Genomic DNA, 12,964 nt, shown 5'->3' with positions numbered 1-12,964 from the left:
TTTTTGTTGTCCCCAGTACTCTTTATTTTTATTATTATTTTTTTTTTTGAGACAGTGCATTGCTCTGTTGCCCAGACTTGAGTGCAATGGCATGATCTCAGTTCACTGCAACCTCTGCCTCCTGGGTTAAAGCGATTCTCCTACCTCAGCCTCCCAAGTAGCTGGGATTATAGGGGCCTGGCACCCTGCCTGGATAATTTTTGATTTTTAGTTGAGACAGGGTTTCACTATGTTGGCCAGGCTGGTCTCGAACTCCTGACCTTGTGATCCACCCACCTCGGCCTCCCAAAGTGCTGGGATTATAGGTGTGAGCCATTGTGCCCTGGCCCCAATGCTCTTTATTCTTAATTCTATCACATATGTTATCGATCTTTCTCCCTCGACTGCCACTAAAAAGTCCCTGAGGAAAAAAATCGTTTTCTTCATCTTTGTATCATATCTCCCTCATCTACCACAGTGTACATCACAAACAAGTATTTGTTGAATGACTGAAAAATGAAATCATTACATTCAATTTCTTTACTTTGTTAGGCAAATGATATTACAGAAACGTAAGCAGGTAAATTATCTGCTTTGTGTACTTCTTTATCTGTAATGAAATAACAAATCTGCTTCATTATTGGTTCATAGCAAAAATATGAACTGATCAAAAGCCTCAATAAGGCAAACTTTATATGTTTACACAGAAGATTAAGAGCTCAAACAACCATTTTTCACTAACTACTTACAAATATATTGTGGAAATTATGTGGAAAAATATTACAAAGCACATTCAACGTATTTTTCTTTAACTTCATGTTTTATATAAAGTCAGAATTATAAAATAGTCAAATAATGATTACGTGAATTATTAAAAGATTCTTTACTTCATGAAATTCACTGTAAAATCAATATAACCAGCAGCTCCCATAAAAACATGAGTTATACAGAGAAATAAGCTAATAAACAGGTATGAATTTGTGAACAGCAAACAATCCTTGCCCAAACTGTGAGAGCTCTTTAGGGCTATTGGAAAACAACTAAAATATAATAAACTTTATCAGACTTAGAAGACATTAAACAGGAAAAACATTCTATAAGAGATCACTTTTGTAGTGTTCAGGCTATGAGAACTGTGCTTTGATTGCTTGAAAGTACTGATTAGAAGAATAACTAGTTTATACTTTATTATTTGTATATCCAACTCAATTCAAATCCTAGTTAATAATTCAAATAACTTCTCAAAGTCCAACCATTGAAATCATCAGCAAGGGTTCAAAAGCTTTCTTAACTGGGACAGTGGAGAAAATGGGCCTATCTGCCCAGTGAATAATCAGATTTTCCTAAACACAACATGAATCGTGAGGACCTGTAGATTCTCTTTATCTATATAGGGAAACATAAATCTTAGGGACACATAAACTTGGGCCAGGTGCAGATTTAAAGTCATTGATTAAGTGTCTCTCAGATTTATGTTTTAAAGTGTTTTCATGAAAAAAGCTTCAACTATTAAAAAATCACATGGAATAAAATTGTCCTAATAAGGTAGACATATCTGGTGAAAAAGAAATAATTAAAAGTATAAATTCATAAAATCTAAGTAATAAAAATGGCATACACCTTGCTGACAAACTATAATAGATAACTGAATCATAAATCAGACCAACCTATTTTTTCCATATTTGATTATTATTTTGTCTTATTTTTAAGAGTTTTGTCTATGGCTCATTAACTGAGAAGAAATCCAATGAATTTTCTTTCAGAAATACTAGGGAAATTGAATATAGTATCCAAAAACAGAATACCTAAATAACATTTAAGAACAAACAAGATTGGAGATAGTAAACTGAAACAGCTCATTAAAAATCACGATTGGACAATATGATAAATATCAAGTTTTAGCTTCATATTTCAAAGCACTGCACATGTTTCTGTGTTACCTGCTCTTTCTCGTGAAGACTTGGTATTGTAGATGGAGTAAATATTATGTTTGTCCAGATGAGTTTCCAAAAATGCTACAGGAAAGGCACCAGCAAACGCAGCAAGACATTCTCCTAACGCAGAACGTTGCCTGTAAGTAGAAAATGCTTATGTTTTAATGTCTTCCAAGTGAGTAACTAAAAAAGTCATATTACAGTTAGCAAGTTTAACCTAAAAGGAATAATATTCCTACGAATTAACTTCCAAATCCAGTTTCTGCATTGCTAAACATCATGTGCTTTCAATAGCAATATCATCACCATTTGAAAAAAAGCTAATCTATTAGCAAAAAATTATCTGTCAACTTTTTTCCTCATATCTGATTGGACTAGTCCTTTTATTTCATTAATTCACTTTAAAATTCTGTTTCAATGAGTGATTCTCAGACTGATTCTGATAATCTGTGTTGGTATTCCAGAAATATCAATGTTTCTTTTGGATGACTTATGTTGAAGTATCTAGATTTTTAGATATTTTAGAAAAAGTTCCACTGTAACTTTTTCTAAATATCTATTTTTATCAAAATGTCTTTTCCTTACCTTTGAAATTTTATTTTTTTTTTGTTTTCCCCAATCACTTTATAATTGTAAAATTAGTTGCACAAAAAAGACTTAAAAACCAAGCCACCAAAAACCAAAACATTGTTCAGAACCTAAAAAAATGACCTCGAATTTTGTCCAGATAAATACATACGCAAAAACAACAAGGACAAAAACAAAAGTAACAGCAGTAAGAAGGAATTAGAGGGTTTGAAAAAACAGATATTAAAATATTTTTTAAAATACTAACAATTCAGGCTATATAATACTGATTTATTCATAAAAAATCAAATAATAGAACAGAATAGAAATTCTAAATGTAATCTAGTAAATATATTACTCTATGTGATGGTTTATTTTACATCAGGGAATAAAATAAATATTTAATAAATGATTACTTTACACATGGTTGATGATTTTTAAAAATTTTAAGTTGAATCCTACATAATACCCAAGAGAAATAAAATTCAGATATATTTCTAGCAAATTCCCTTCTTATCTCAGAGATAATCGTTCCAGACATTCTCTGCTTTCCTCGAGCTTTCCACATGTCTTTTCTCAGCCATCGTCTGGCTTAGGACTCAAGTCATTCTTCACTGAGAAAATAGAAGCTACTAGACACAGACCTACCTGACACAGCTTCTACCTATTTTCTGTTGCATAGAGAAAAGTTAGAAGCTTCGAAAGTCGCCTTCTAAAAAATACATTCTCGACTACCTTGTTCTGTAAATTGTCTGATTATTCATAGGACAAACTATCCCTCGCCACTATAATATTTATCAGTTTGCTTGTCTGTTTTGGTTTGGTTTCCTCCACCAGATATAAAACCTATGAGAGCAGAGAAGTATCTTGTTTATTTCTGTACCCCAGCATCTGGCATTTAATAAATATTTAGGACACAAACAATAGGATTAAAAAGTTAAATATAAGGAACTGGAAGCATGTAAAGTCTAGGAGAATAAATGTTTGAAATTCTAACTGCTAAATGTGCAGTCTAAACTTATCAGAATCACAAAACTAAGGGGAAGAAACATACTTGAAATAATTCATAGATTTGATTATGTCAAAATTACATAAAATTTGATTATATAAAAATTCAAGATTACCATGTCATAAAATGCTATCTGCATACAGTTTTAATATATAAACACTATAAAGGTAAAAAACTGCTAAAACTCATGAAAACAGGAGAAACAATAGGCAAGAGGTTAAATCATTTCAATAAACAAAAGCATTATTGCAAATCAGCATGACAATACATTAATAGAAAAATAGATGCAAGATGAGAAAAGCCAATTCATAAAGTAAAGAAACACAAATGGCAAGGTAAACATGAAAAACAATAGCAAGTAGATAGTAATCAGGAAAGTGCATTGGAAAATATAAATAGTAATCCTATATTTTAATGATCACATACACAAGCACGAAAAAGAAAAAAAGATAATCTGAGTAAGGAACAAGTGAGGAAATTAGCATTCACTTCTAAAACTTGAGAATGTAAATGGAATCAATTTTCTGAAAACATAGTGAAATGAGTACCGTAATCCTGTAATATAGGCATACGCTTTAACCTACAATTCCAAATTCTGAGAATATAGCTAAGGGAAATAAGTATAAAAATACAATGGAATCTAGGAACATAGATCTAGCATTATATATATATTAGTGAAAAACAGAAAACAGCCAACATGTCAAAAATAAAGTCACATATCAATAAATTATACTTCCTTAATATCGTTCATAACCATAAAATAATATGAAAATTGAGTTTACTTAAAATGAAGGTAAAAAATCTAAAATGCTCAGAGTAAACTCAATTATGTTTCTCCATTGATCTCATTTTCTGTTTTTATGTACAACTGTCATCCTATTTTAATTATTGTAGCTTTATAGGTTTTAATATCTGGTAGGCCAAATGAGTACCTGTTCATTACTCTTTTATTCCCCTGCAAATTCTATTGGCTAGTTTCATGGGTTTATTCTTTGAAATAAACTTTTGAATGATTTTGTGAAGTTGGATAAAAAGCAAATTTCTGTTTGAAATTGTATTATAATTACAGATTAATTTGGGGAGACCTTATATCTATTCATAATTAAATCTTCTATCAGAAAATGTTTTTATTTATTCTGGCCTTTTAAAAAAAACTTCCCTGTTTTTCTTCTCTGGTTCACAGCAATTTCTTACTAAAGTTACCAGTGATCTCTTTATTTTAAATTTACTGGGGATACCTTTTCTTATGTTACCTATTCACATCATTTAACACTGCAAACCACTCCGTCCTGAAACTTGAGAACATGAGAAAATAAAACTAAGTTTAATAACTGCTCATATTCATGTTTACTTTGAATTTCTGATATATAATGAGAAACTGTACTAGCAGGTGCTTTCATAAGACTCAAACACTCTAAGTTGAAACTTCATATTAAGTATAGTCTTTACCATTAGTGTTTTACTTTCTTTTTATAACTCCATTGTCCTCTATTATATCAATGCTTATTTTGTTTAAAGATTGTCTAATTACTTCCAAGGAATTTCAAAGGTCAATCCGGTTTAGTTTATAACCAGGAAACAGGTTATGAAATGAAGATTCTTGAAATAAATAGTTATAAAACTTGAAGCAGCAATTAATACAAAATTAAACTTTAAAAATTCTTACCTCTCCACATAAATACTCTTGCTGGTTCCCAAAGCATATAAGCTAGTCAGAATTCTATAACAAGACACCTGGACATCTTCCACTAAGGAAAAAGAGAATCTCACTTGAAAGAAAAACCCACTTATTTATACATTGTCCTGAGAAAGTTTAAGCTATATACTATTAAGTTTAGGCTATATACTATTCATCCATAAAAAACAATGACATCATGTCTTTTGCAGCAACATGGATAGAATTGGGGGTTGTTATCTTAAGTGAAACAAGCCAGGCACATAAAGTCAAATATCACATTCCTCACTTATAAGTGGGTACTAAACCATGTGTACACATGGACATAGAAAGGAGAATAATAGACAAGACTCAGAAGGGTGAGGGGGCAGGAGCGGGTGGATGATGAGAAATTACTTAATGGGCACAACGTTCATTATTTGGGTGATGGATACCCTAAAAGTCCAGACAACTGTCCTTGTAACTCACACATTTATACAAATAAAAATAACTGAACAAAAGGCACATCTAAGCATGCTTTTCTTTTCTTTCTTTCTTTCTTTTTTTTTTTTTTTGGCTGAGAGAGAGTCTTGGTCTGTCACCTAGGCTGGAGTGCAGTGGCAATAATGGCTCACTGCAACCTCCACCTCCTGGGTTCAAGCGATTCTCTTGTCTCAGCCTCCCGAGTAGCTGGGATTACAGGTGCGCACCATCATGCCCAGCTAAGTGTCGTGTTTTTAGTAGAGACAGGGTTTTGCCATATTGGCCAGGCTGGTCTCGAACTCCTGACCTCAGGTGATCCACCCACCTCAGCCTCCCAAAGTGCTGGGAATACAGGCATGAGCCACTGCGCCCAGACTAAGCATGCTTTCTTAAAACAAAATTTAAAATAAACATTCTGCCACTGGTAGTTGTGGCATCCATTAAGTAACAGCAGTTTTTGCACAGATGTGCCCATCAACTGAGGAATGTACAATGCATGAATCTGAGTTGGTGATGCTGCTCAACAACGGCTCATGTCCTGAGCAGGACAGTGGGGAGTTGAAGCAGCTCATGTGCTATTTTTTCCACGTAATCTCGGGCATTCTGTGTATATTTTTATTAACTACCAAATGCCAGCCCCAAACAGAAGATTAAAGCTTCCCTAAAAACTGTCAGAAACCTCTAAACAGGATACTGAGACACTCTAAAAGAGCAATTATTTAAACACAGACTTTGTCAATTACTTAGACACAGTCTTCACATTACTATGTTGCCAAGCTTGGAGAAACAATCTGCATTGACTCAGAAATAATTTGAAAACATTTAATGTTGCATTTTATATGGTCCAACTGCATTAAAACATTTACGTGAAAAGAGGCAAAATGTGGAGATAGTGATCATTTGGAAACTTTACTTCAACAATGTGGAAGTTATTTTCTATAACCAGTACCTTACTGGTCTTCTCTGTGGGTTCATGTAATTCAGAGATCTATTTCTGTAAGAATGCTGTCTATCGCTCAAATGTCAACCTATAACGTTTTGCAATAAAAAAGGCATTTTAACATGGAAACGGTGTTTTCGTAATCCAGATGTGGCTATTACTGTTTTTGATTGTACTAGAGGGTATTTTGATTTTTTAAAAAAACTCCAAGATATAAATTTACATACATATGAGGTCTTCTCCGAACTGATGCTGGCCAATATGCTCAAATAATGACGACAGCATTGGAAGCAGGGCCACTGTGGTGTAATTGATAATCTGAGTAACCCCTTTGGGCTGGTTTCGGGTGTGAGTGAACTGGCCCTGCTTGAGGTTTTCCATGGTCTTCTCCAGATCCTCTGCGGCATTGTCCAGAAAAGCTCTGAGTGCACTTTTAACACTCTCCAGGCCAGTCTTCATCACTGTCCTAGAAAGTAAATAAGGGAGAGCTCGTATCTTCCAACAGGAACAAATGAAATATAAATGAAATGTGGTTCTCCTATGATGTTTATTTCTCCATTACTCTACCCACCTGGTAACTAACTTTTAAAATCAACTCTAAAACAAGTTTTTTCAATATACTTGAAGTTACAGCAGCACTGCTCCGTAAATTATCTTTTCCAAATACCTTTATAGTCAATTTATGAAAACCTTGCTGCAAAAGTCTGTGCTAATGCTGTATGTTTGCCATTAATGGCGTCCAATTTAACAACACACAGTTTCTGAGGGAGTATAGTTAATCCCAAATCCAACAAAACGGAATGTTTCCTGAGGCGACGGGTAGGAAAAGAAAAACATTTCATGTCAGCTAAACCATCTCAACAAATGATACAGAATGTGTGTGTTTTAAGGTGTAGCAATCAAGTCTTTTCTAAAGAAGCCGCTGAAGGCTGAACTTCATACACTAACGCCACTATTTCTAGTAGGAAGTGAGGGTCTGTAATGGTGTCTCCTTTTTGCATTTATAATAGAAAAGATCTTAAATGAAATCTTAAACACAAGAATGGATAATCAAAGAGTATTGTGGAATGTTCTCTTTAGGAGACATTTATAAATTTTTATTTAGATTTATCCTAGACGTAAACTAAATGTATGGCTTAAAGGCTGAACCAATCGCGCTAAATGAACTGATTTTGTATTTGGTCAACATACTAGATTTCTGGTCAAGTTGACAGGGCAGAGTAGAAAGCACACAGATGGGAATTTGTCTGCCTACACACTTAGTATGCAATCTTAAACATCACTTTATTCATCTGTAAAATGAGAATAAAACTCTGTTTCCTAAAAAGCCAAATGTTATTATGAATGTTAAGCACAAATATCATGCCTGGAAGCTAATAAGATCTCCAGAATTGTCAGATTACCATTTTTCCTGCATGATACATTACCAATTCAACCCTCCTTTATGGTCCTAGCTGCTACAGAAATTACTTGAGATTAAAATATAATCTATATATGATCATAAAAATAAGCTGCCATTGTATTAATTTAGAAAAGATTTTATTTTCACCTACACTAAAGACTTCATTACAAATCCAAAGAATAAAATCAAGACTCTGGGTCCTTCTTAACATTCTTAAATACATACATGTATCATTATTATAGTAATTTATGTAAGTAAAAATGTATCCATTTACCTTGCATCCAAAGTCTGACCCAAAATATGAAGACAGTTGACAATTGATGTTGCATCATTGCCTGAAGAGGAAACAAAATGCCGTATAAATTGCCCTGAGAATTTCTCAATGTTCTTCTTTTCTACCAGTATTTGTGCTAGAAAAATTAGTCAATGACACAACTCAACAGCAATCACTTAATTTAAAAGATTTTGTAATAATCAAGTTTGAAATCATGCAGTTTTTCTGCTTAAAAGTGGTTATGCAAATGTAAGTAGAAAAGCAATAAAGCATGTCTCATCGAATAGCTGACATGCCCAAGAAGCATTCAAAAGCATTGCACCGGGCTAAAAGAGTTTTAACCGAGGTGTTCAATAACCCCCTCTGCCTCCCATCTCACTGGATTTTTCAGTCTTATTGGTTACAAACTTTTAAAGTCAGCTCATATCCTTTATGAAATGAGGTGGGCTTAAAGTTTAAAATTTTTAATTCCATTTTAATTGCACCAAGTATTTCTGCTTTCTTATTTTATTCCACTGCATTAAGATGAATTAACTTGCCTGAATTCAATTGCATGAAGGTAAATTAATTTCCTTGAATGTTATTGGTCTTTGGCAAAAACCAAAAAGCACCAAACCATCATGTAAAAAAAAAAAAATCAGAGGCTAAAGAAGTTAAATAATACTCCTATGAGATTTTGAGATGGTAGTAACTCCTCTTGAAAGTAATATAAAATACACTCATTTTGATTGGCATATTTTACCAGGAAGTACAGAGATGTGAGTGATAAAAGCATTACACATACTTTTCTTTGTAATGATGATATAGAAAGCAAATAAAATGATGAATTCAAGGTAACAAAATAATTTGACCACTTACAATACAGTTTGACATGATCAGTTCCTCATTTTACACACACACACACACACACACAAAATCATCTCCTGGGTGTTGAGATTGACAAATATTATTTGAATATTTGAATGTAAGTTTTTGTAATACTGGTATATGTTATATTATTTATACAAAAAAGTAACCTAAAATGAATGACCTAAGTACACACTGAAATTAACAATTGTATTAGAACATGGGCAAACCAGTTTAGTGATATGATACAAATAAGAAAAAATAAGCTATTTATTACTGAGATTCTGAGTTTTTATAAAAATATTCTTTCATCTTGTGCTTCAAGTCTCAGAATTCCTGGTAATAATGAAGACAAAAGGAGCAGAAAGGTAGGATTTGTTATTTCCCTGTCCATTGGTAGATGCCAGCTCTGGGGCTTCTCCTGGAACCCTTAGATGTATTCGTTTGATGATTAATTCATTTAACAAATAAAGATTAAAACCAGGCACTCTCAAATTTCCAGTAATAAACAAAATAGTCCTCGTGGTACTAGCATTTTAAAGGGGGATATAGATAATGAATCAGTAAGCAAAAAAAAAAACACAACAAAATATTTAGCAAAATATCAGCATATAACACAATAGCAGGCCACAGTTAAAGACATGTATAAAATATATTTGTTATATATAAAAATAGATTATATAAATATATAATATATAACATATAAGTACATAAATAAATTATATATAACATATATATTATATATAAATATAAAATATAAAGTATATATTACATATTTGTTACAAATATATATATTCCAAATATATATATTTGTTCCATATATATATATATTTGTTCCATTTATATATATTTTTGTTCCATATATATATATATGTTCCATATATATATAAAATATCAGAAACTGGGTAGAATAACAGGGAAAGAGGTCACAAGTCCTTCCTGGAGGCAGCATTTGAGCAGAGGTTGGAATGACACGAAGAAACAAACCATCCATGTATCTGAGAAGGAGACCCAGGTACAGGGAAGAGCACATGCAAAGGCTCTGAGGCAAAAAATGAACCTGGTGTTCCAAGCAAGGAGGGTCAAGTGGCTAAGGTGGTCAGAACGAGAGGAAAGAAGCAGAGTATGAGGCGGAGAGGTGGGAGATGTCAGGTTCTAGAGCTTCGTTAGAGCAAGCCCTTGGATTTTCAGTGCAGTAGGAAGACATTCTTAGGTTCTGAGCAGGATGGGATATGATATGATTTCTATTTTCAAAGAATTCCCTATGTGGGAAATTCTGGAAGAGCAAGAGTGGAAGACAATTAGGGACCTACTGCAGGAACGGAATCAGTTCACTGATGATGGTGAATTCAGAATAGGATATCAGTGGTGAAGAACTTAAGAACATATATTTGAAGGATTTACTTATGGATTGAATGTGAGGTGAGCGGGAAAGCAGTCAAGGATAACTCTAAGGTTTTCTGCCTAAGTAACTGGGTGAAAGGCGGCATCATTGCATGGTATACACAGGAAGAAGCAGACTGTGGGAGGAAAGGGAGGCAGCCGGTGGGTGGGGTGGGGGCGGTCCTGACCCTTGCTTTGCGCATATTAAGTGTGATGGGCCTATTAGTAATTCGGGTAAAGATGTAGAACAGGCAATTGATTAAAAAAAAAAAAAAAAAAAAAAAAGGCCGGGCGCGGTGGCTCAATCAAGCCTGTAATCCCAGCACTTCGGGAGGCCGAGACGGGCGGATCACGAGGTCAGGAGATCCAGACCATCCTGGCGAACACAGTGAAACCCCGTCTCTACTTAAAAAATACAAAAAACTAGCCGGGTGAGGTGGCTGGCGCCTGTAGTCCCAGCTACTCGGGAGGCTGAGGCAGGAGAATGGCGTGAACCCGGGAGGCGGAGCTTGCAGTGAGCCGAGATCCGGCCACCGCACTCCAGCCTGGGCGACAGAGCGAGACTCCGTCTCAACAACAACAACAAAAAGTCTTCAGTGCAGGTAAGAGATCTAAGCCAGAGCTATACACTTGGGCATTGTAAACATACATTTAATTCTAAACATCATGGGTCTAAATGAAACCAGCCAGCACGAATATAAGTATAGAAGATAAAAGGCCCAGGGCCTCCAGTGTTTGGAGGCAAAGAAGATAAGAAAGATGCAGTATAGACGATGGGAAAGAGAAGCCCCATGAGGAAGAAGAGATCCAGTGCGATGTGTATGGGTCCTATGCCACTATTAATCAACCCGAAATCAGAGCGGCAGGTCCTTCACTTTTCCTAAAACACCCAGTTGTCTGTCCCTTCCAATCTGCTGTCTGTCATTATAGATTGGCAGTGTTTGTACTTGGTACTGAGTTTTCCTGTGCCCTTTCCCATGAGGGGTGGCCGGGGCTATTTTAAACTTCTATTAATATAAGCTTGAGAGGCTGAGATTTTTGTTTGCTTTGCTCTCTGCACCTAGAATAGTGTGTGACATACAGCAGGGCCTTAAGATACTTGTGGACTGGCTTTGGGATGTAAGAAGAGTAGGAAACAGCACCAGTAGCCAGACAAATTCTGTGGGTTGACTGAAACTGTGTATTGGGAATATGAAATTTCTGTGATGCTAAAGGAATAAACTATAAACTCCACACATTTTTACATTTTGGTAGGCCCCCTTTAGACGCAGTACAACTTTAAATAGAAATACCTCTATGTGAAAAATGGGAAAGGGACTCTAAGAATGCAGAAAAAGTAGAGTCTTCAATATTTTAATTTGTAGACCACGCAAAAGCGTTAATCCCATTAGCATGTGTAAGAAGCCTAAAATAATTAGTCTTGAAGAGGTAAAGCATGTGGTAAGGCTTTTCAATAAAATAACGACTGAAATATTGTCCTTCTTAAAGCTATCCAGATCACCATAATCAGAAATGTCAATCACGGTATTAGGAAGAACAGGGAGGGCCAGTAGAGTTTTCTAAGATGATAAAACTTTAAGGTGGCAACAGGACTTTTATGTACTTAAGTTTACATAATTGCTTCATTGCTCTGGGTGGTGTAAAAACCAAAAGATTGATACTTTTCAACTCACAGTATTCCAAGGACCCAGCTATTTCCCTTGTCCTCAGACACACACCTCTCATCACCTCTAAGCACTTAGGGAAACACTGATAGATTGCCTGTTTGTCCTTAAGATTGTGTATTTATATCAGTGCATTAAGGTGTATGTAAACATAAAAAGTACATAATTAAAATAACAACTTACACCTGAGTCTAATAACAATGGAGACAACATTGGGTTTTAAAAAACATTACGACAACTCTCATATACGACTCTCTAAATAATAAAAACAACAAATTACATAATATAAATATAAATAATTTTTGCATATTAATCCCACATCGTTTTTTTAAATAAAGTTTCTATAACTCAGGAATTCTCAGTGTTAAATTTGAGATATATGGCAGTTCTGTCTTATACTCTGATAAACTGAGAATTCAGAGAATGTTGACTTCTCTCTCTTCTGGAAACAGTGATAGCAGTCATTCTACTTTTTATTTTTCTCTACTTTTCTAATATTGCATTCTTCTCTCTGAAGAAATGATCAATCTTGGCAGAACTTTATTAATAATGTGAAATACCACTATGCCAGAACTTATAAATTTCTCTCACAATTATGAGGGAATAGAGAGAAATTGAAGAGTGTCAATGACTTTGTTATTTCTAAAGTCTGTGATATTGAACAGAGTAAAATTATTGGTTCCCTAATTTGGTGAGGAGTTTCAGTCAAACTGAGGATACATTTTGAATAACTATAGTCTACTCATTTTTCAAAGCCAGGAAATTGTCCTGTAGGGCTATGTTCAATTGAAAGAATTATGTGTATCGCTCTAATACTATGTTGCTCTAA

The 12,964-nt window shown here is 34.4% G+C and overlaps 1 protein-coding gene across 13 annotated transcripts in view; it reads right to left on the bottom strand.

The window, feature by feature from the left end:
- Positions 1–12,964, bottom strand: part of RYR2 (ryanodine receptor 2) — a 785,691-nt gene that overhangs the window by 128,294 nt on the left and 644,433 nt on the right. For all 13 annotated transcript variants that reach the window (XM_021934115.2, XM_021934128.2, XM_021934136.2 and 10 more), the window contains 4 exons: positions 8,243–8,303; positions 6,794–7,032; positions 5,156–5,237; positions 1,920–2,050 (listed from right to left, as the gene is read on the bottom strand). In XM_021934115.2, coding sequence (XP_021789807.1) covers positions 1,920–2,050; positions 5,156–5,237; positions 6,794–7,032; positions 8,243–8,303 — 513 coding nt within the window. The remainder of the gene's footprint in view (positions 1–1,919; positions 2,051–5,155; positions 5,238–6,793; positions 7,033–8,242; positions 8,304–12,964) is intronic.

Source organism: Papio anubis, chromosome 1, assembly GCF_008728515.1.
Source record: "Papio anubis isolate 15944 chromosome 1, Panubis1.0, whole genome shotgun sequence".
Classification (NCBI taxonomy): Eukaryota; Metazoa; Chordata; class Mammalia; order Primates; family Cercopithecidae; genus Papio; species Papio anubis.
This window is presented reverse-complemented; position numbering and strand designations above follow the sequence as displayed.